Raw genomic sequence first — 25,021 nt, 5'->3', positions numbered from 1 at the left:
AGCAGGGCTTCCTTGGAGGGCGAACCCATCTGAAAAAGGGAAGTTAGTTACAAGGCCTCACCATGGGAGAGAGGTGGGGCTGCTTCGCTAGGGGAGGCAACATCACCTCTCGAGACCCGGGGTTGGTCAATAATAACTTGGTCTACACTACTACTCGAAGTCTCTCGTAAGAGACCGAACGTGTAGGAGCTTAGGGGGAGGGTTGGGCGACGGAAGAAGAGGTCTTGGGTTTTTCTTTCTTTGAAGGAGAAACATCCCGCTTGGACTACTTCTTCCGCCGTCGCGCAAACCTCTCCCACTGGGAGGAAGATCACTCCCTGCACTTGTTAACACTATCCCACCGTTGACCTCTGCAGGAAGGACAAAGGGCGTGAGGATCAGTCTCAACCACCGACATACATGTTCCACAAGGGCGGCCGGAGAGTCCAGGGCAGGTGCGCATGGTCGCAGAAGTCAACTTCACACACGCTCAAAGAGAAAGTGAGAAAACAAAATGGGGTTAATGGCCGCCAAAAGTCGGCGAGGATGAAGAGCGGCAACGACCATTCAACATCCAAGCCGAAAGCAAAGTGAGCTCAATCACAGGTGTGTGAGGGGGAGAGGTACTAAGCTACCCTCCCTTACCCCCGCTAACTAGTGGTGTGGGTACTTAACCCTCATTAAAAATTAACGGCTCGTCATTTCAGCTATGCCGAAAGTAATACCACTATCAAATAGCGTGGTTTGTATTCCAGTTATGGAACAAACCTACATTAATACTGTTAGCTTCTATGTGAAGGTCCAGCACTTTGTTGCAGTAGAGGGGCTTGAGTGTCCCAATGATGGGCTGGGCAATGGCGGAGGGGTAGTTTATCCATCCTGGCAGGCTCAACCATACCGCTAAGGCCAGTTCTGAGAGACCAGACCAAGACTGGACCCCTATAGGCCTTCTCTTTTATTTTAAGATAGGCAAAGGCTAGGAGAAGGAAAGCTCCAAAATCAAACCAAACAAGACCCCAACGGCGGAGCTTCCCAGCACCGGCGGAAGAGGGCAATGCCTGTCGGGCAGGCAACAAGGCGGGCCTTGACATAACAAGAACCCGGCAGCCCGATGCAACCAACATCGGAGAAGCCGCCTGTCTCATATGTCTTGAGCCGCGGTGGAAATGATGTGGGCCAAGTGTGTGTGCGTGGCCGTTGCAAAGCCACGACCACCCAAAACAAAATACCTAGCTACTGGCATTCTGTCGTTTCCTCCACCCATCACCATCACCACCACCAGCAAGTCCTGAGGCGACAGCACCGTGGGTGAAGGGGGCAGGCCTGGATAGCTGGAAGCCCTTAGCCCACGACTGCACTCAGGCGGCGAGTCTAAGATTCAGTCGCTCTCTGGTGACGGTGCCGTGACACCAGAGTTCGGCAGCTGGACCCGTGACTGGGCTGGCCTATTGAGGACACCGCAGCCCACCCCACATGGGGAGGCCCCTAGAAAAGGTGGGGTAAACATCGGACACGGCAAACCCGTCTGGTCAGCTCACCGCGGCTGGCGGACATCCCACTAAAGCGGTCGAAATAACAAGAAAAAAATATTAACCTTAGGTGCGTGGAACATCCGCACCCTCCAAGACGTGACGAACACCAACCGCCCGGAACGACGTACAGCCCTCGTCTGCAAGGAGCTAGCCCGCTTCAATGTTGATGTGGCGGCTCTTAGCGAGACCAGACTACCTGAAGAGGGCAACATCAGGGAAGCTGGAACAGGCTACACCATCTTCTGGAAAGGCAAGGCCCTAGAGGAGCCTCGCATCCACGGTGTCGGCTTCGCCATCCGTTCCCAGCTAGTGCAGCAGCACAACCTCGCTCCCAAGGCCATCAGTGAGCGCCTGATGACTGTCCGCATCCCCATCACGCGGGACAGACATCTCACCCTGATCTCTGTCTACGCCCCGACTATGACCTCAACCGATGATAACAAAGCTGCCTTCTACACCCAGCTCGACCGCACCATCCAGGCAGTGCCCGCCAATGACAAGCTCGTTGTGCTTGGCGACTTTAATGCCCGAGTAAGCAAAGACCATCGCCTGTGGGAGGGAATCATCGGCCGCCATGGCATTGGAAATTGCAACGCCAATGGCCAACTCCTACTGGGTCTGTGTGCAGAACACCAACTTGTGGTAACCAACACTATCTTCCAGTTACCAAAGCGACAAAAGACCACATGGAGACACCCACGGTCTAAACACTGGCACACCCTGGACTACGTCCTGACCAGAGCCAGAGACCGAGGAGACGTCCGCATCACCCGATCCATGCCCGGAGCGGACGACTGCTGGACGGACCACAGACTCCTCATCTCCCGACTCTCCGTGACGACCCTACGACCACCCAGAAGGGCACCTGACAGCGTACCACACCAACGCTTTGATTGTAGTAAGCTCCGTAACCCGCAGGTGGCACAGAACTACAAGGAGGCCTGCGAACAATACCTCGCAGACCCTGTGGGTCAGGCCACTGTCGAGCACCACTGGACCACCCTCAGAAACGCCATGGCCCGTGCCGCGGAGGAAACACTAGGCTTCACCACCAAGAAACGGCAGGATTGGTTTGATGAGAATGATGCTACCATCTCTCTTCTCATTGAAACCAAACGACAAGCACGCCTGACTTTGGAAAACCAACCAACAGCAGCTAACAAATGTGCTCACAAGGTGGCTGAAGCTGGTTGCCAAAGAGGTATCCGTGAAGCCCAGAACACCTGGTGGCAAAGAAAAGCTGCAGAAATACTGAGTTTCGCTGACCAACGTGACCTGCGCAGCTTCTATGCAGCAACAAAAGAAATATTCGGTCCCACACGGTCATCAGTGGGCAGCCTGAAGGACGCGGATGGGGCCACGACCATCACCGACAGCGAGGGCATCCTGGCCAGGTGGAGGTCTCACTTTGAGAACCTCCTCAATGACCAAGCAGACACCCCAGACGATCTCCTGCGAATGACCCCGCAGCATCCCGTCCGTCACTGGATGGCACTACCACCCTCCATCCATAACTTCAACAAGGCCCTGCAGCGCATGAAGCCCGGCAAAGCCCCAGGGCCAGACAACATCCCGTTGGAGCTCCTCACTCACGGTGGCCCCGGCTTGAGGTACCGTTTGATGCTCCTTATACTGAAAATATGGGAGACCAAGACCCCCCCCCAGTGACTTCCGCGATGCAAACATCACTACCATCTTCAAGAAGGGAGACAGGGAGAACTGTAACAACTACCGGGGAATATCACTACTAAGCATCGCGAGTAAGATTTTCGCTCGGATTCTCCTTGACCGCCTCCTTATTCTCGCAGAAGACGTCCTGCCAGAGTCCCAGTGCGGCTTTCGACCTTCCCGCGGGACCATAGACATGATCTTCTGTGCGCGACAACTACAAGAGAAGAGCCTCGAACAACAACAGCCCATAATGTTCATCTTCTGGGATTTGAAAAAGGCCTTCGACAAAGTACCTCGACCTGCCATGTGGGCTGTCCTCAAAAGATATGGCTGCCCACCCGATTTTGTCAAGCTGGTGCGTGCCCTCCATGACGGAATGGTTGGAGTCTGGCACCAGAACTCTCTTTCAGACCCATTCCCCATCAACGGTGGCCTGAAGCAGGGCTGTGTTCTGGCCCCGACATGTTTCTCGCTATACACCGCAGCAATGCTCAACGAGATTCCCCCAGACACACCCTCAGTCGACCTACGTTTCCGCATGGATGGAGGCGCTTTCAATCTCGCTAGACTCCGCACCAGAACCAAGACCACCTTGTGTGCAGTGCGAGAACTGCAGTATGCTGACGACAATGCCACCCCAGGTCAGACGGCAGAGGACCTGCAGTCGTTAGCTGATGCATACAACTCTGCCTACGAACGTTTTGGGATGCAAGTCAACTCAGACAAAACCAAGACCCTCGTCCAACATCCACCAGGACTGATGCTCCCCAACTTCAATACCACAGTGAATGACCAACCGTTAGAACAGGTGGACCAGTTCTCCTACCTAGGGAGCATCCTAACATCAGCTCCCACAAGCAAAAAAGGACGTGGAGAACAGGATCAGGGCAGCCCACTCCGCCTTTGGCCGACTCAACCGCCGCGTATTTAACAACCACGCACTGAAAATGACCACCAAAATAATGGTGTTCAGGGCAGTAGTCCTCTCCACGCTCCTGTATGCATGTGAAACATGGACGCTATATAGTAACGATCTTAAAAACCTAGAACGCTTCCAACAAATGAAACTGAGGCAGATCTTGAAAATCCCCTGGGAGAGCCACACCACCAACATTAAAGTCTTAGAACGTGCCTCGCTGTCCAGCGTGGAGGCCACCATCATCCACCACCGCCTCCGCTGGATAGGACACGTGCATAGGATGGATCCATCTAGGCTCCCAAAGAAAATATTCTACGGAGAACTGACCCAGGGCACCAGACCACGAGGAGCCCCGAAAATGCGCTATAAAGATCAACTAAAGCGCACCCTGGCTCTAACTGACATCGATCCTTCCTCGTGGGAAGAAACAGCCAGGGACAGGAAAACCTGGAGGAGTACAGTACACCATGGCACCGTGGACTTCGAGGAGAGAAGGAGACAAAATGAGGAGGCTAGGAGGAGAAGAAGGAGAGAGCGATTAGAACAGCCCCGCCCACCACCTACCCTCCCTTGTGAACACTGTCCGCGACTCTTCCACCACAGACTAGGACTTAACAGCCACATCAGGCATAAGCACCCACCCCACAGATAGGAGGCTGATGGCTAACGACAGAACCCAATACTCGGACACGAGTGGGCGCCGACGACGACGACGACGAAGTACAGTAATCATCATTCATTTACAATGTAGGAACAGAAGTAATGTGAATTTTATTTCATATTCAACACTTGAGGACAAGCAACAAAATCGAAAGATACACATCAAACTGAGCTAAAGTGGGGTATTACTCTTAAGTTATTGTGCTTTCTTTGCCACCCCCCCCCCCTTTTTTTCTAGCAAACTGGTATCTAATCACGGGAAGGTTCAACAAGGAGTCAGTATTTTGTCTGCTTCCAAAGAAACAATATCTTGGTTAAAAGATACTGTATTTGAATGAAGTTCAGTGCTGTTCCCCCTATTGAAGTGAAAGTCCCAAACTTTATATAAAATTTTCTATGGCTGATGCTCTTGTTATATGCTGACATGTTTACAGCTCCCAGCCATGCATAGCTGCTGCCCTATCAGGAGGTTACTTGGTGAATGCATGACTACCCTTGTTCTCATTACTTATTCCAACCTGAAAATCTGTCTATAGCTAAAGGAACTTTTCCAACACAGCACTGAGAGGAGGGTGGGTGATGCTCGTGAACTTCGGAAAGTACTGATACAACTTCTTAATGGAAAATTTGTGTTTACATTAATTCAAAAAGTCCATTTCTGAATCCCACACTAAAAGCAGGCAGTAATGGCGATGTCGAGGTTCAGTAAAGTCTACCCAAATATGAAAGCAAAAAGCTCTCTCTTGTGCAATTGTTCCAAACCCCTCACGGTTTTGGGAAGTATTAGCAACTGTACCTTGTAGAAATTATCTTGATCTGTATATTTCCAAACATCCAGAACAAGTTACCCTGTTCCAAAACCCACACATACACTTAACTATTTCCAAACTCAAACACATCATTATTACTAGCTAAACAACAGGCCCTGTTGGAAAAGCTTTCCTAGTTTATCACTGGAATCTGGTACGAGAGAAAGGATCCCCAGGATAAGACTACAGGGAATTTCTTTATTACTTACTCGGGCAATTCTTCTCCACCTGTATTTTGGCATGACATCATCATCTTGCTAATGCTGGTATGAACCCCAGTATATATATGGGCCTCTAATTGTGGTCATCATTTAGTTATTGGATAAAAAAGCTCAGTAAAAAATCCACCCTCATAGTTGTTGAAAGATTCCATCTGCAAATTTCATATAAGTCATTAGTTTTAAATTGCAGTATTAATATAGTTGAACACAGTTGTATAAAAAATAACCTTATCCTATACTGTCTTTCAATCTTGGGCCTGTAAAATAGTAAAGAATGTCCTCAATTTACAACCGTAACAGGTTCCAGAAAGCTGATGATAATTCAAATTATGTTAAATTTTGGCCAAATGTAGGATTCACTCAACTCCCATGTCTACAATTTTCAGCTGCAAAAGTAAAGAAAAATTTTTTTATTACTGTATTTCCTGATGAACTTTTGACACCATCTAAAATTTATGATTTCAGTTGGAATTGTCTATCTCTGAATGTTTGTTCATTAAGTGTTAAGGACCTTCAGTATATTAATAATAAATACAGAAGTTCTATCTTGTTATGATACTAGGCCAACATATCAGGTATTAGGATTGAGAAACCAGTTTGTCCCTTTGATAACTCAACCTAGTAGTCAATCATGACCTTTCTGTTACCCTTCACCGAGGTCGAAGCTGAAACTGCTCTTAAAATTATGGGTCTGTTACCAAAGGTGACCTCGATGAATGCCTTAGGACAATTCTCAGTCAAGTCCTCATAATACCTTTTAAATCTATTGGACTCTATACTCTTATTCAGAAATCAAAGAAATATGATACAATAAGAATCTATTAATTTCATTTTTTAGATGGATTAAACAATTATATTGCTCTATACATTGCATTTATTTAATATTAAATTCAATACTCAATTCAACCAACGTTGTGTTCATCACAAATAAAAAATCTGATATCTATAATCAATTTTTTTTAGCGAGACAGATTTCCACAGACTCACAGCGGTGCCATTTTAGCTCGGAAATCTTTCCTGATCGCTGATTGGTTGGACAAGATAATTCTAACCAATCAGCGCTCAGGAAACTTTCCCAAGCTAAAAGGGCACTTCTGCGAGTCAGTGCAAATGCGCCTCATTAAAACAAATTGACTATAGGTTACCCACTTCCTCATTTCCTTTCTAATACTGTCTTCCTTCTTTAAATCAACTATACGAGATGACCTGGGTACGCCGGGGAGAGGCAATCATTAGATGCTGGGAGCAATGTACCGTATTATTACTAGCTAAGCTACAACCCTAGTTGGAAAAGCTGGATGCTATAAGCCCAAGGGCTCCAACTCGAAAATAGCCCAGTGAGGAAAGAAAATAATGAAAAATGAATAGTGCACCTGAGTGCACCTTCAAGAAAGAAAACTCTAACCCAAGGCAGTGGAAGACCATGATAAAGAGGCTATGGCCCTACCAAAGACTAGAGAACAATGATTTAATATTGGAGTGTTTTCTATAAGAGCTGCTTCCCATAGGTAAAGTGTCTTCTATCCTTACGACAATGGTTTAATATTGGCATGTCCTTCTCCTATAAGAGCTGCTTACCATAGCTAAAGTCTTCTACTCTTTCTACCTGGTAGAAAGTAGTGGTAAATAAATGTCTGGTAGATAAAAAGTTCAACCAAACTATTGATTCCAATCTATAGCTTGTATAGGACTAATTTTGGGGTTTGTTCTTGTGTAGAGAAAATAATTAAATCTAATGTAATACTGCTTCCAATATATTAGTTCGTATGAGGCTGGTTTGGATGTTTGTTTTTACATGGAGAGAAAATAAAGGAATCATAAGTTACAATTGGTAGGTAGTAGGTTGGCCAGAGTGGCACCAGTCGCCCATTGGGATACTACTGCTAGAGTGTTATGGGGTCCATTGACTGGCCAGACAGTACTGCATTGGATCCTTCTCTCTGGTTACAGTTCTTTCCCTCTGCCTACACATACACTGAATAGTCTGGCCTATTCTTTACAGATTCTCCTCTGTCCTCATTCACTTGACAACACTGAGATTACCAAACAATTCTTCTTTCACCCAAGGGGTTAACTACTTCTATGTAATTGTCCAGTGGCTACTTTTCTCTTGGTAAGGGTAGAAGAGACTCTTTAGCTATGGTAAGCAGCTCTTCTAGGAGAAGGACACTCCAAAATCAAACCATTGTTCTCTAGTCTTGGGTAGTGCCATAGCCTCTGTACCATGGTCTTCCACTGTCTTGGGTTAGAGTTCTCTTACTTGAGGGTACACTCGGGCACACTTTTCTATCTCGTTTCTCTTCCTCTTGTTTTGTTAAAGTTTTTATAGTATATAAAGGAAGTATTTATTTTAATGTTAGTGTTCTTAGGATATTTTATTTTTCCTGGTTTTCTTTCCTCACTGGGCTATTTTCACTGTTGGAGCTTATAGCATTCTACTTTTCCAACTAGGGTTGTAGCATAGCAAGTAATAATAATATAATAATAAAAAAAGATTAAGTGATTTAAGATCAATACATGATATCACTTTTTCATTCATTCACATGAAATATGTTCAATTGTTAATGTTTTACGCAACAGGAGCATTAGTTAAATGGCCATATTCAAGCCCCAAGTATAGGAAAACTTAATTCCTTCGGAGGTATCAGGTTATAAATATCTTGATTTAAATTAAGTCTGTAATTCATTGGAAATATTTTCGATAACAAATAAGCCTTTCCTACTGTTGATCATTTGCACTTTACCCTAGGGTATGAAACTCATGCAAAAGCACGGCATTAGCTTTTAGAGAATTTGGGCCATACGGCTGGCCATTCTGGCCTAAGGTCACTCAACAGCCAGGCAAATATGAGGGGGAACACTGCAGTTGCTTTAAGATGAGTCAAGACAGTAGCAAACTGACAATATTGAAAAGAAATCGCAATGACTAACTAGCGGGACACTCAATAAGAGCTTACAGTATTTCGTAACCTTGACCTTCATATGTATTAATTAATGTGGATTTTCATACACTTGAATATGAACCAAGTTTGAAGTTTCTGTGACAATGTCCAAAGTTATGGTTGATTACATGAATTGGACATTTTGCTTGACCGTGACCCTGACCATCCAAAATTAAATAATTTCCAGCTTTCTACATAACAAGCCCTGCAAGTTTTATTACTCTTCGATTAAAATTGTGGTCAGGAAGATGTTCACCAACAAACAAGGGCAAAAACATAACCACCTTTCAACTTCACTGGCAGAGATAAATATATCACAATAATATAACTTGGGTACACATCTATGTGCATCTTTCCCTAATCATTTAACTATGCTGTGTAGTACAGAATTGCACTTCTCACAAGTAACTCAACCTTGATGTACGACTCAATCCAGGCTTGATAACTTTAACATTTTCTGCAACATTTCCCATATACACCAGTAACAACATAACTTTATAGCCAAAGGAAACTAACTAGTACTTAATTTATGGGCTGTAGTAATACTGTAGCATTTGGATACAAGGCTATACATTACTGTATCATGAAACAATGGGTGCAAAATCAACCAAAAGAATTTTACAATGCCTCCACTACTGTATCCTACAGTATGTGACTGTAACAGCATCATGACAAGTTATAGGGTACAAATCATTCAACCAGACCAATTTTGGATAATCCACAGTTGCATATTAGTAATTAACAATGGACACTACAAGAAGGTCGCTTAATGAAAGTGATAAGTTTCTCAAGAGCTACATTAATCATTTATCTCCTGGCACGTACCTCGGTAACTCGTTCGCCTGGCATTCACATGGCAGCAGATTTTTACCAGGCAGGGACCAAGCGTTTAATCCATTCACTCGGGCTGGGCACCACAGGGTTGGGCTTGCCCAAACATTCTTGTGTGCATCTCTCCGGATGTTACAGGAACTGACACCAGATACCTCTTCCTTTTAAAGAACCAAGAGATGGCTAAACTCATGAAAAACAGACAAAGACTATGACTAAATTAATTTGTTACACAAGGTTAACTTTAACATGCAAGAAACTTTGAAAAATGTTATTTTGATTATAAAATAAATTTTTGAATATACTTACCCGGTGATTATATAGCTGCAACTCTGTTGCTCGACAGACAACTCTACGGTAAAAACTCGCCAGCGATCGCTACACAGGTTGCGGGTGTGCCCAACAGCGCCATCTGTCGACAAGATACCCAGTTCTCAATGTAAACAAAGACTCAATTTTCTCCTCGTCCCACTGCGTCTCTATTGGGGAGGAAGGGAGGGTCATTTAATTTATAATCACCGGGTAAGTATATTCAAAAATTTATTTTATAATCAAAATAACATTTTTCAATATTTAACTTAGCCGGTGATTATATAGCTGATTCACACCCAGGGGGGTGGGTAGAGACCAGCAATATATGTTTACACTTTTATGAGCTAAGAGTTTTTATTTCATTTTAGAAGTTATCAAAATAACAAAAACAAAATAAATAGGTACCTGGTAAGGAAGTCGACTTGAACAATTACTCTGCCTTTTAAGTACGTCTTCCTTACGGAGCCTCGCGATCCTCTTAGGATGCTGATCGACCCCTAGGATCTGAAGTATCAAGGGTTGCAACCCATACAACAGGACCTCATCAAAACCCCTAATCTAGGCGCTCTCAAGAAATGACTTTGACCACCCGCCAAATCAACCAGGATGCGAAAGGCTTCTTAGCCTTCCGGACAACCCAAAAAACAACAATAAAAACATTTCAAGAGAAAGATTAAAAGGGTATGGAATTAGGGAATTGTAGTGGTTGAGCCCTCACCCACTACTGCACTCGCTGCTACGAATGGTCCCAGTGTGTAGCAGTCCTCGTAAAGAGACTGGACATCCTTTAGATAAAAAGACGCAAACACTGACTTGCTTCTCCAAATAGGTTGCGTCCATTATACTTCGCAGAGATCTATTTTGCTTAAAGGCCACGGAAGTTGCGACAGCTCTAACTTCGTGTGTCCTCACCTTAAGCAATGCTTGGTCTTCCTCACTCAGATGTGAATGAGCTTCTCGTATTAACAGTCTGATAAAGTAGGATAAAGCATTCTTTGACATAGGCAAAGATGGTTTCTTAACTGAACACCATAAAGCTTCAGATTGGCCTCGTAAAGGTTTAGTTCGCTTTAAATAGAACTTAAGAGCTCTCACAGGGCATAAGACTCTTTCTAGTTCATTGCCTACCATATTCGATAAGCTGGGAATATCGAACGATTTCGGCCAAGGTCGAGAAGGCAGCTCATTTTTGGCTAGAAAACCAAGTTGTAGCGAACATGTAGCTTTTTCTGACGAAAATCCGATGTTCTTGCTGAAGGCATGAATCTCACTGACTCTTTTAGCTGTGGCTAAGCATACCAGGAAAAGTGTCTTTAAGGTGAGATCTTTCAGGGAGGCTGATTGTAGCGGCTCAAACCTGTCTGACATGAGGAATCTTAGTACCACGTCTAAATTCCAACCAGGTGTAACCAAACGACGCTCCTTCGTGGTCTCAAAAGACTTAAGGAGGTCCTGAAGATCTTTATTGTTGGAAAGATCTAAGCCTCTATGCCGGAAGACTGATGCCAACATGCTTCTGTAGCCCTTGATAGTGGGAGCTGAAAGTGATCGTTCTTTTCTCAGGTATAAGAGAAAGTCAGCTATTTGAGCTACAGAGGTACTGGTCGAGGATACAGATACTGACTTGCACCAGTTTCGGAAGACTTTCCACTTCGATTGGTAGACTCTAAGGGTGGATGTTCTCCTTGCTCTAGCAATCGCACTGGCTGCCTCCTTCGAAAAGCCTCTAGCTCTCGAGAGTCTTTCGATAGTCTGAAGGCAGTCAGACGAAGAGCGTGGAGGCTTTGGTGTACCTTCTTTACGTGTGGCTGACGTAGAAGGTCCACCCTTAGAGGAAGACTTCTGGGAACGTCTACTAGCCATCGAAGTACCTCGGTGAACCATTCTCTCGCGGGCCAGAGGGGAGCAACTAGCGTCAACCTTGTCCCTTCGTGAGAGGCGAACTTCTGCAGTACCTTGTTGACAATCTTGAACGGTGGGAATGCGTATAGATCTAGATGCGACCAATCTAGGAGAAAGGCATCTATATGGATTGCTGCTGGGTCCGGGACTGGTGAGCAATATATTGGGAGCCTCTTGGTCATCAAGGTGGCCCAAAGTCTCTTGCATACATCCTTGTGGAGGGTCCATTCCGTTGGAATTACTTGCCCTTTCCGACTGAGACAATCTGCCATGACATTCAAGTTGCCTTGGATGAACCTCGTTACTAGTGATATGTTTTGACCTTTTGACCAGATGAGCAGGTCCCTTGCGATCTCGTACAACGTCAGTGAGTGGGTCCCTCCTTGCTTGGAGATGTACGCCAAGGCAGTGGTGTTGTCCGAGTTCACTTCCACCACTTTGCCTTGAAGGAGAGACCTGAAGCTTTTCAAGGCCAGATGTACTGCCAGCAGCTCCTTGCAGTTGATATGCATGATCCTTTGACTCGAGTTCCACAGTCCTGAACATTCCCGACCGTCTAATGTCGCGCCCCAGCCTACGTCCAATGCGTCCGAGAAGAGAACGTGGTTGGGAGTCTGAACAGCCAGGGGAAGACCCTCTCTTAGGTTGATACTGTCCTTCCACCAAGTCAGGCAAGACTTCATCTTTTCGGAAATGGGGATCGAGACCGCTTCTAGCGTCTTGTCCTTTTTCCAGTGAAAAGCTAGATGGTATTGAAGAGGACGGAGGTGTAGTCTTCCTAATGACACAAATTGTTCCAGGGATGATAGCGTCCCTACCAGACTCATCCACTTCCTGACTGAACATTGTTCCTTCTTCAGCATGTTCTGGATGCATAACTGGGCTTGGCTTATTCTGGGGGCCGACGGAAAAGCCCGAAAAGCTAGACTGTGAATCTCCATCCCTAAATACACAATAGTTTGGGATGGGACCAGTTGTGACTTTTCCATATTGACAAGGAGACCCAATTCCTTGGTCAGATCTAGAGTCCACTTTAGATCCTTCAGACAGCGACGACTGGAAGAAGCTCTGAGAAGCCAGTCGTCCAAATAGAGGGAGGCTCGGATGTCCGATAAATGAAGGAATTTGGCTACATTCCTCATCAGCCTCGTAAACACAAGAGGAGCTGTGCTTAGGCCAAAGCACAGGGCTTGAAACTGGTAGACAACCTTTTCAAAAACGAATCTCAGAAAAGGTTGGGAGTCCGGGTGGATGGGGACGTGGAAGTAGGCGTCCCTTAGGTCTAAAGAGACCATCCAGTCTTCCCTTCTGACCGCTGCTAAGACTGACTTTGTGGTCTCCATGGAGAACGTCTGCTTTGTGACAAAGACATTCAGAGCACTGACGTCTAGCACCGGCCTCCACCCTCCTGTCTTCTTTGAAACCAAGAAGAGTCGGTTGTAGAATCCCGGAGATTGAAGGTCCGAGACTTTGACCACCGCTCCCTTCTCTAGTAAAAGAGACACTTCCCGTTTCAAGGCTCGTCTCTTGTCTTCCTCTCTGTACCTGGGAGAGAGATCGATGGGAGACGTTGCTAGAGGGGGTTTCCGTACAAAAGGGATCTTGTACCCCTCTCTGAGCAACTTCACAGATTGTGCATCTGCGCCTCTCTTCTCCCAGGTCTGCCAGAAGTTCTTGAGTCTGGCTCCCACTGCTGTCTGAAGATGCGGGCAGTCAGACTCTGCCCTTATAGGACTTGGATCCTTTCTTCTTTCCTCGTTTCCCTTCGGCACGAGCACCTCCTCTGCTGGAGGCTCTGCCACGAAAGGGCGGAATAAAACGGGACGCTGGAGTGTCCATCCTTGGTCTAGCTGACAAGGTAGGCAAAGGGGGAGCTTTGCGAGCGGAGGACGCAACAAGATCGTGAGTGTCCTTCTGCACCAATGAAGCGGCTATTTCCTTAATCAGGTCTTCTGGAAAAAGGCACTTGGAAAGAGGAGCAAAGAGAAGCTCAGATCTCTGGCACGGTGTAACTCCAGCTGAAAGGAATGAGCATAGGTTTTCACGCTTTTTAAGGACTCCGGACACAAATGATGCAGCAAGCTCATTAGACCCATCACGTACGGCCTTGTCCATGCAGGACATAATGAGCAAGGAAGTCTCTTTCTCTGTCGGAGAGATCTTTCTGCTTAGGGCTCCTAGACACCAGTCTAAGAAGTTAAAAACTTCGAAGGCCCTAAAGATACCTTTCAAAAGGTGGTCCAGGTCCGAAGATGACCAACATATCTTTGAGCGTCTCATGGCAAGGCGGCGGGGAGAGTCTACAAGACTTGAGAAGTCGCCCTGGGCAGAGGCAGGAACTCCCAAGCCGAGAACTTCTCCCGTGGCATACCAGACGCTCGATCTAGAAGAGAGTCTAGCAGGGGGAAACGCAAAGGCTGTCTTCCCTAAACTCTTCTTGGACTGCAACCATTCTCCTATCACCCGCAAAGCTCTCTTGGACGAGCGTGCGAGGACGAGTCTAGTAAAGGCAGGAGTGGTAGACGGCATGCCTAACACAAACTCTGACGGCGGAGAACGAGGAGCCACAGAAACAAACTGGTCCGGAAACAGCTCTTTGTAAATGGCCAAAACTTTCCTAAAGTCCAAAGAGGGTTGAGTAGACTTAGGCTCGTCCAAATCTGATTGTGGTTCATCTGTGTGTGCAGCAACATCATCATCAGAAAGTCCCTCATCCGACAACTGATGAGGAAACGGCAACGGAGTGGGTAACGGCTGGTTCGCTGAGTCCGGTCGCACGGGTGCATGCGTGACTGAGCCGGACGCAACGTCATGGAACTGCTGCCCAGTCTGTGAGCTGGCAACAACCATGGCAGCGCGGGGACGCACAGCGTCTACTCCAGACTGTCTGGACTGATGTGGGTGCGCAGTGGAAACCACACTGGGTTGTTGAACCTCCAGAACGTCAACGGCAACCTCCGTGCGTCGCTTAACGTCAACATGCGTCTGGCAGATCACACTGGAACGCATGGGTGGAGGAACTCTCTCAACTGGTGTGCGTGAGAAGGTTACCTCAGCGTCCACAGGACGCACAACCGATCGTGTGGAAGGTTGTAGGCTAGGTACTGCACTAGCTGGTGCGGCAGCAACCTTCTCCGCACGAAAGTCCTGCATTAGAGACGTCAGTTTAGACTGCATGTCTTGCAGTAGAGACCACTTAGGGTCTACGGGAGCAGGTGCGGCGACAGGCGGTGTTACTGTCTGAAGCGGTACCGCTTTGCCTCTCTTAGGCGGTGAGCAGTCATCGGATGACGGCAGCGAGTCCGAACTGACCCAGTGGCTACAACCGGGCCGTTGGACTTGCGCTGAAGGGACCGACTTGCGTTTTAACGGTTGTGAGACCTTGGTCCATTGTTTCTTGCGAGAAACACCTTCCGAAGACGAGGTATAAATGGGCTCTCTCGTCTTAGTTAGGTAGGAGCGATCTTGGGTAGATACGCCCGGTACCCCGGAGGGAACGTCTGTTCGCTGATTAAAGCCTCTCGAACCCATTTGTCGTACGACATTGCTTCTCCCCTGGACTTGGGAGCTTGCAAGAGGTCCCGGACTAGGAGGACGACAGGCACGAACAGACGAACCCTCAAGCGCAACACTATCCACAACACTATCACTCGGCACTTTAGCACTTCCCACTGCACTTTTGCACTTAAGCTCCTTCACATCCGCCATGAGCTGATTACGGTCACTAGCAAGGGACTCAACTCTCTCACCCAGAGCCTGGATGGCACGCATCATATCAGCCATCGATGGTTCCTGAGTGCCAGGAGGGGGCTTAGGAGCAACCACTACAGGGGAAGGAATAGGTTGTGGGGCATGAGGAAAGGAAATATCAATAGAACGAGAAGAACTTCTCCTAACTCTATCTCTCTCTAGCCTACGTGTATACTTTTGAAATTCGATAAAATCGAATTCCGAAAGGCCAACACACTCCTCACACCGATCTTCCAATTGACAGGTTTTATCCCGACAATTGGAACAAACAGTGTGAGGGTCGATAGAAGCCTTCGGAAGACGCCTTGAACAGTCCCTAGCATTGCACTTCCTAAATTTGGGGACTTGTGAAGGGTCAGCCATTTTGAATTGGTCAAAGGGAAATTCAAAAAACTATCAAAAAGTCATCAACAAAGAATCCGTTATCAAAAAGAGTTCAAGGATTTGTGTGAAGAGAAACCCTGCACAGCGAAAGCTCAAAACTAGAATAAAGTACTTCACCAATTAGATGTGAATAAACTCCAGTTTAGCAACAGCGAGTAAGTACGTCTTGTCGACACCTCGACAGAGAGAAAATTGAGTCTTTGTTTACATTGAGAACTGGGTATCTGGTCGACAGATGGCGCTGTTGGGCACACCCGCAACCTGTGTAGCGATCGCTGGCGAGTTTTTACCGTAGAGTTGTCTGTCGAGCAACAGAGTTGCAGCTATATAATCACCGGCTAAGTTAAATATTGAAAATGCAGGCATTAAATGGTTCAATAAAACATGTAGTGAACCTAATGGTTTAACCTTGATTCTTGCAATATCAAACAAGCAGTTATGCCACTTTGAAATAGATATAAAATTAGCAAGACACCCTTATTAAACCTATTCCTGAAATAGCTTACAAAGAAGGATACAGATTCAGGTAGTGTTATTAGATACTATGAAAAGTTTTCTTTACATATCGATTACAAATTTGAGAAGTTGTTTTAAATTTTACATGGTTACAGTGTTTAAAACTACAATTGAAAAAAAAAAAAAAAAAAAAAAAAAAACCCATAATTTTAATCAGAAATTCTAAGAAAAATATACCGTTCTCAGCCGTATTTCAGTAAAATACAGTTGACCGGATTGTTACCTTACTTTTTTTATTATCTTTTATGGATTGGTGACTGTAATACATACATACACTGTACCAAGGCAATTCCCCCAATTTTGGGGGGTAGCCGACATCAAACAAATGAAACAAATAAGGGGACCTCTCCTCTCTATATTCCTCCCAGCCTGACAAGGGACTCAACTGAGTTCACCTGGTACTGCTAGGGTGCCACAGTCCACCCTCCTACGTTATCAACCACAGATGAAGCTTCATAACGCTAAATCCCCTACTGCTGCTACCTCCGCGGTCATCCAAGCACCGGAGGAAGCAGCACGGCCTACCGGAACTGCGTCAAAATCGCTCGCCATTCACTCATATTTCTAGCACGCTCTCTTGCCTCTCTCACATCTATCCTCCTATCACCCAGAACTTTCTTCACTCAGACTGTAATCTCACCCCTTTATGTCAATATATGTTTTTAAAACAGTAAATGCCTAGCAAAATTTATTCCAGGATTTTCACTTTTTTTTGTTACGGCAAATTTATAACAGTGTACGTAGCTAGGACAGAAGGACTAAATACTTTCAAAATTTAAAGCCATCAGTTTACATTACTTTGGCATACATAGCCTATGCACCATTCATAGACAATTCAACTTGGTATGTAGCCCACAGTACTCAAGTACTTTCATTGACCCCTTAAATCATTGTCCATGCTTGACAATTTCTTTCTATCATATTTTTCCTGGAAACCCAATTTCACTTGAAAAAGAAATTCACCTACTTAAAACTTAGCCTTTTCATTTTCAACGAAACCTGGCAACGTCTAATCTCTATAACATGAAAACCTTTGTTATCTATTCTATCCAACCTTTATACTTACTCAAATTTGTTAATCGTAGCCAGCTTCCATGTTATATCTTAACCCTTTAACCCCCAGGCTATTTGGAAATTTCCAACCCTTAACCCCCAGGGGTTATTTTTTTTCAAGCACATTTTGCAGTGTATCGTTTTTAAATTGCTCTAACAGCCTTAATTTTCGTCATAGAGAGGTCAGGTTGGTCTCATTCTCTTGGAAAATGCCCGAAGTTTTTCAAAAAACTATCAAAAATATGCAAAAAAAAAAATTTGAAGTCCATGGTGGTAAAGGGATGGCTTTTGTGAAACGTACCAGTACGTCCTTTGGGGGTAAAAGGGGTAATTACTTATATTGAAATATATATCTGCAAAACTATTTAACCTAAGATTTGTCAAGATAACAGGTGTCTCCAAGGATGTGAAATTTCTTAGCCTAGTATACCTGTACATTTTAAAGAGGAATACTTGGCCTCAGTTAAATCACGGTAAGACCACAACGTAACGCCTATTTTGCGAGGTACCCAAATTGAAGTTCCGAACATAGTTTCATTTAGAAAAATATATTTGAAGGCTTCGTAAAAACTTTGCTATCTTAAATATAATAAAATTACAGCTGTATTTGTTCGCTTTTTGTACGAAGGTCAAGAAGAGTCTGTACAGCCCAAAAAGAATAATTTATGAAAAAGATCCAATACGACTTTCTTTTAAAGGGGGATGTGGGTAAGAAGCCCATGATAAGTGAAGACAATATTAATAAGAAAACTCTGACATAAGCCCAAGGACTCCAACAGGGAAAACTAGCCCGTGAGGAAAGGATCTACGGAAATAACTAAACTATACAAAAAATTATGAACAATTAAAATATAGAGAAAATTAACATTAAAACAGACCTGTTTATAATAATAAAAAAACTTTTCTTAACATTAAGGGGTTGAAAATAAGGGAGGGTATTATTGTAGTGTATTACAGGGCAATGTAACCTAGGAAAAAAAACTACATTTTCTTATAGAAATAATTGCGCTCTTCGAAAATGAAACTCGTTCTCGTCGCAAATGAATAGTTTCAGATACAGATATAGATATATATATATATATATATATATATATATATATATATATATATATATATATATATATATATATATCCTACGATAATGGGGGACCCCCACTGGGAACTCAGGGTTTTGGGTGGGGAAAACATACTGGGGAAACGATATATAATCATAAAACAAGCCTTTACTTCTCTATACATTACCTTCTTGAATGTATAATAAACGGAGGAAAATACAAAACAGTATGGCTGGATAAATTTTGGAGGTGCCGTTGCTAAGACACTGTCTCATGAAAAAATACAGTAACCAGTGTTGCCAAGGTGTACAGTGAACCCTCACTACTTCGCGGTTCGACCATCGCGGATTCACCACTTCGCGGATTTTTTTCATAACCCATATATATATATACATATTGGTAATAACAAAATCAACATACTGTACTGAATAATCAATATAATCGATGCAAAAACTAACCTATACACAGATGTGTACAGTAAATGCGTTTGTTTCTTCATTATGATCAGAGAAACGTAAACAAAACATTGGTTGCCATTTTTTATCGTGCTTTTGGCGTGTTTAGGAAACGCATGATATAAAATCGCCTTTAATATTTGTGCCTGTTTTAGTTTAGGGTACTGTAGTACATGCATTAAGTGTTCTGTACATTAAAGGGTAGTTTGTTAACAGTACTACGTACAAGGAAAGGTTTTAAAAGTCTGAATATACATGTTAAATAAATAGGTAAATATGGTGTCACTACTTCGCGGATTTTCACCTATCGCGGCCGGGTCTGGAACCTATCTACCGCGATAAACGAGGGTTCACTGTAATGTAGATCAAATGTTAACGTATCATGCTAACATTAGCAGTGTTTTTCATTTAATTTTTCTCATTCTACTAGCTCGTTGTAGACGCCCTTGTACGTACGTTTGAACATAGCAGGTTTCAACTTTCTGCGCAAAAATCCCGCCTCCCTACGCAGACTTTTCCCCCACCAATAGGATTTCTTCTTCTCTAATCATGATGTAAGTATTCGTCTCTCTTCCAGCTCTGTTCAAGTCTATTACTTGATTAGTTATGTAATACCCTCGTATACATATTACGTTTGACCCCAGTATTACTCGTTTTATTATCCGATACCTTATAAAATCACCTCATTTTATATACTGTACCCATCAAATATTTATCATACATTCCATTTTATCTTCATATATTACTTTTATACATTTTGTTATTACCTTGTCACTCCTATATTTCACATAAATACTTGCTCTGGACAAGTTTCCCATTCTGTTCATTCATGTTTACTCTCTAGACTCCGTTGCTTTTCCGTTAACCAATCACGAACCCATACGTATGTAAAGAGTTGCACAGGGGGGGTTAATATTTCCCTACCCCCACCTTCCAACAAGCCCCTTTCCAAGGAAACCTTTGACCAAGTCAGGTCTTTGTTAGTTCAAGTGTTGTCTTTTGCGTATTTTACGATCTAAGTATTAGAAAATTGTAACCGCTTCAGCAATCCATACTTGAAACTATTTTGGTGTATTCCAATGTTGATAATTTTCTTAAATCACGTAAAGTAATATACCAACTTTTACAGAGTTCCAAGTGCAGTGCTAATCTCAGGCAAAACACTTAAGACACCACAGACTCAGTCACAACACCCCCCTTGACCCCTAAGTTACGACGTCACGGTCATAAAAGTTAGTCATTACTTTCTTTAACTTTAACGTGTTAGTTTTATTATATTTTGTTAAGAGTGCGAAGCTCAGCATTACCAATTGCCAATGCATACGAGGGTGATGTTTTATTTTCCTGTGATCGTGAGTGAGGAACAAGAACCATTATATTTAACGCTGGTAATGTTAGCATGCGCAGCTCAACATTACCGCTTGCCAGTACATACGAGCTTGATGTTTTATTTTCATGCGAGTGAAGCGAGCTAATGGCGAAACAAGAACCATTATATATAATGTTATCGTAACAGTGCTAACGTTACCGTAACGTGAGTGAAGTGATATAACAATGGGTTTGTGACCTGGGAACTTCTACGGTAGGTTAGGTGGGTTTGTTAGGTTCTGTACCCTTTTTGTACTTTTTTATATAGTGTAAAGGGTATATGGAAAAATTCTTTAAAATACACACGATAATAATACCGTGTAACGTTGGTAACGCTGTGTATCACTGTAACGTTGGTAACGTTGCTAATGTTACTGTTCGCAGTACATACGTAAGTTAAGTGACACCAAATTTGAACAAGTCATTATATTTAAGTATTTTAACAAAATATATATAACAAAAGACATTATATTTAATAATTTTAACAGAAAATATATGTTTTCCTGTAGAAAATAACGTGATTTAACCAGTTTTCACCTTCATTTCATCCCTGATAACAGCAACCAATTTGGCAACTTAAAGTTAGTCGAATTGACTGATCTGTTTGTTTGCGGTTGAAATGAAGGTCAAATTCGGTTAAATCACGTCATTTACTATAGGAAAACATTATCTGTTCAAAATAACACCCTGTAATACAATACAACTTTACCTAAGGGAGTTATGGGGCATGACAGTCATCATACATACACCCTGAATGCCTTAAATAGTGGGCCTCATTACCTGCCCAATGGTACATCGAAGTAACGCTGCACGGAACAAATTTGCATTAAAATATTATGCAAGTGAAGCAGACCATTCTGAATTGGTGTAAAGAAAACGGTCCTCAATAGAGCTACCTAGGACGCAGTGACTCGGTAGGGGTTGGTTCAACCTGTTATTACTATTACTGGCCAAGATACAACCCTAGTTGGAAAAGCAAGATGCTATAAGCCCAAGGGCTCCAATTGATAACCGCGGGCCATCCGGGTAACTGAGCAGTCACGTGACTTCCCGCACGTGGCGCAGTGAAAACAAACCACATTTTAACATGGTGATGCATGAACGGTCGTCTGTTAAAGCTAAATTATTCGCCATTATGCCTTCATCATGTGTTATTTTTAACTGCAAGAATCACAATATGATGCAAGGAAAGATGTTGCATTTTTACAAGTTCCCCAGTCGTAGCAGAAGCCCGGATAGGAGGGATAAGTGGCTTGCAGCATGCGGCCAGCAAATGAATCCAAATGGACACAAATGGTCCCCACTAAAGAGTCGGGTTATTTGTAGTGAACACTTTATCTCAGGTATTTATGAAATTTAACATATTTTAATAAAATTTAACATTCTGGTGGTTGGTGTTCCAACAGTATGTCTATTGGTGTTCATTATGAATTTATATTAAATTGCCAAAATACAGGTAAACCCAACATGACTGAGAAAGAACACCCAGACTACATTCCATGCATACTGCCTTTCAAGAAAGACAGCTATGCCAAAGCCAAACGACAACTTGAGAGGTATGAGCGAAATGACAAGAGAAGGCGATTGGTTTATGAGGCCAGCAGTAATACACCTCACACTTGTGTGCTGTAAACAGTTCAAAATAATTATTGTTTATCATCATTTTTAACTTGCAAGTGTTGCTGGAAGTTAGAACAGTTGTATTTTATATCTTATTACTCACCTGAAGCATTTAACTTTATATTGTAACGTGTTTTAGCAGCTCCATCCAAAGAATTAACGTAATCGTAAGCCATTGCTCTGGTTTGTTTTCACTTCGCTTGATTCCTGCGCCAGCGGTTACGACATCGATGACGTCAGCCCACTGAGGAAAGGAAATAAGGAAATTAATAAATGAGAAATCAACAATAAATCTTTCAAAAAAACAGTATCAATGTCAAACCATATATTATTATTATTACTTGTCAAGCCACAACCCCAGTTGGAAAAGCAGGATGCTACAAGCCTAGGGGGCTCCAACGGGGAAAACGGCCCAGCGAGGACAGGAAACAAGGAAAAATAAAATATTTAAAGAGTAACAAGAAATACGATTATGTTAAGTTTTCTGACCGATTCCCACCTAGGGACCGAATTGGGACCCCATTACTACTGGGATACGTAGGGTGGTAGATATCGGAACAATTTAAAACTAAAAGAAAGATAATTTTCATGAAAAAATACAACGAATGGGCGCTAAAGAAAAATGACCACAGCTTCAACTCGATACTAAAGCTACGGTTCACAAAGAGGGAAATTAAAATTTTGGATTGGCAGCCATCTTGCCATACACGATTATATCTTCAAGCAAATTGGTCAATATTTCCACATAGGTTGCATAATATAAATATCAAGTTAATTTCGGAGTGGCACTTTGTTTATACCTCACCTTGGCACAAAATCCAAAGCAATTTTCGTAAAATAAAGAGAATTTTACATATGACTTCCAACTTTGTGGCTTCATAGCTAAGTTTTGACATGGTCACATGCCACACTTTCGTAATAATCACTGCATAAAAAAGGCATTTAGCATAAGGGATGTAGTGTATGTGATATAATAATAAACATGAAATAACTTACATTTGACTAATCTTTGAAGGTTTGCAGGAAAAACGAAAAAAAACAAAAAATGCTGGACTTCAGGGAAACAAAAGGACACACTCGGGACTCGCCATGTTGGAAGTTTAGACTTGGAACTTTTAGACTGTTCCAGGAACTTAGTCAATCTTTACAACGGCTCCTATAGTAATCCTGAGATGTATTTTAGAGTTCATCATTATTTACTTTTACATTATTCTAACTTGAGTATCTCACCATAGTCTAATCTCAAGACATTTAATGATAATAGCAGACAAATTTATTCTGGTAACCAAAGGTAAATGAATGAAATCAAATAATACAGATAGTTCCATTGTATCATGCAAACTTAAGTTCTATTTTTCATAATATAGTTCGTGTATTAATTAAATAATTTAACATTGTTTATGATTTTGTGGACACAACAATATAAGACATATATATTGAAAAGTAGAATTACTTTAATTAGTAGTAATGGTTTTATTTAATTGTTAAGATGAAAACTGGTGTAACTAAAGTTATGGAAACAGCTGACAACTTTTCTCTTGGCACGGATTCTTCATTAAAAAAAAAGCTATTGTCTAAGCTTAAATTATATTCATATAAAATATATTTTTAATACTAGTAGGCTACTACGAAATACAATTATATACAAGAAATAAAATGTATGAGATCCCATTAATGTTTCATTTGACTGTAAAATTAGATCTCTTGAAAGGGTTTTAATAATCTTGTTTGGTAACACAAGTGAAAAAGCATTTTCACAAGGATGATGTTGACGTGGCAAAAAAAGAATTTTGTATTATGGCTTATAATACATTAATATACCATTCTAAAGGCAATGCTAAGTCTTAAGATTTAATATAGATGATGATTAAGGAATATTTCATCCTAGAGATAGCTAATTATAGGTGAAAACCATAAAAATTGAGATTTGTTGTTAGCAGACGAATTAATTTAGGGAAACAAAATTAAATTAAGAAAACAATATCTCATAAATTGGCCCATTCTATCATGTGAGTTTGAGTTTTAATTTTGGTACTACTGTTCCTGTATTCTATTAAATGATATATATATATATATATATATATATATATATATATATATATATATATATATATATATATATATATATATATATTTATTATTCAATAAAGGCTCGTAATTTCAAGAAATTCATGGACACAGCTATGGTATGGGCACCTATTGGCAGTAGAAGTAACTATTTTTGAAAACAGATTTGATACTATCTTGCAACTTTACATATCCAAAGAAGGTATCTAGTGCAAAACATGGACTATTCTATCATTGCAATATAGGACGAGTATATTAGAAAATATAATTACTTTTAATTGGAGTAATAATATATCCAATTGTGAAGATAAATACAGAGAAGGGAATTAAAATAGAAAATTTACTAGCCACTTCTAGCAACTTCAACCTTGACCACATTAATAATCAAAAGAGCTATTGTTCAAGTTTTAGAATTTTTTATATAAAATGTATTTTATGTATAGAACTAACATGAAATATATCTATATAAGATAATAAATTTGCTTAGATACCATCAAAGTCATATTTGATTGCAAAATTAAAAATCCTAAAGGAATTTTGCACATTTCTATTGGTAAAACAAGTAGTTAAGCCTGTTTCAGAAATAGTCAGCTGTCTGTTTTACCAAATACGATACTCAAACACCTTAAGGATTTCTAATTTTACAATCGAACTGATCATTAATAGTATCTAATAAAATTTTATTACGTGAAATAAATATATCTTGTATTATTATCATACATAAAATATATTCTATATGAAAGACATTTAAGGCTTGGACAATAGGTATTTTGATGAATAACCTCCGAGGAGAAAGTTGCTAGCATTTTTTTTATTTCAATTTCTTAAAAGTTTTCCTCCAGGGAACTGGATACATTATCACTCCGAAGAAAAGTAAATCTATTTCTTAATATATTCGTCTTATATTGCAATGATTAGATAGTGTATGTTTCGCACTAAATAGCCTCTTTGATATACAAAGTTGCAACTGTTATT

At 42.2% G+C, this 25,021-nt stretch overlaps 1 protein-coding gene and 1 long non-coding RNA gene across 2 annotated transcripts in view; both read right to left on the bottom strand.

Moving 5' to 3' along the window:
• LOC137659503 (uncharacterized) overlaps window positions 1–23,094 on the bottom strand; it is a 30,990-nt gene extending 7,896 nt beyond the window's left edge. Inside the window, exons 1-4 of the long non-coding RNA XR_011047558.1 lie at window positions 22,976–23,094; window positions 22,083–22,223; window positions 9,559–9,725; window positions 5,780–5,943 (exon numbers count right to left, since the gene is read on the bottom strand). This is a non-coding gene — a long non-coding RNA (uncharacterized lncRNA). The remainder of the gene's footprint in view (window positions 1–5,779; window positions 5,944–9,558; window positions 9,726–22,082; window positions 22,224–22,975) is intronic.
• Window positions 23,095–23,452: 358 nt separating this feature from the next.
• Window positions 23,453–25,021, bottom strand: part of LOC137659851 (uncharacterized) — a 6,419-nt gene continuing 4,850 nt past the window's right edge. Inside the window, exon 3 of the mRNA XM_068394634.1 lies at window positions 23,453–23,558. Coding sequence (XP_068250735.1) covers window positions 23,453–23,558 — 106 coding nt within the window. The remainder of the gene's footprint in view (window positions 23,559–25,021) is intronic.

The sequence above is a fragment of the Palaemon carinicauda genome, chromosome 20, assembly GCF_036898095.1.
Source record: "Palaemon carinicauda isolate YSFRI2023 chromosome 20, ASM3689809v2, whole genome shotgun sequence".
NCBI lineage: Eukaryota > Metazoa > Arthropoda > Malacostraca > Decapoda > Palaemonidae > Palaemon > Palaemon carinicauda.
Note: the sequence above shows the minus strand (reverse complement) of the source record. Positions and strands in the feature narration are given on the sequence as shown.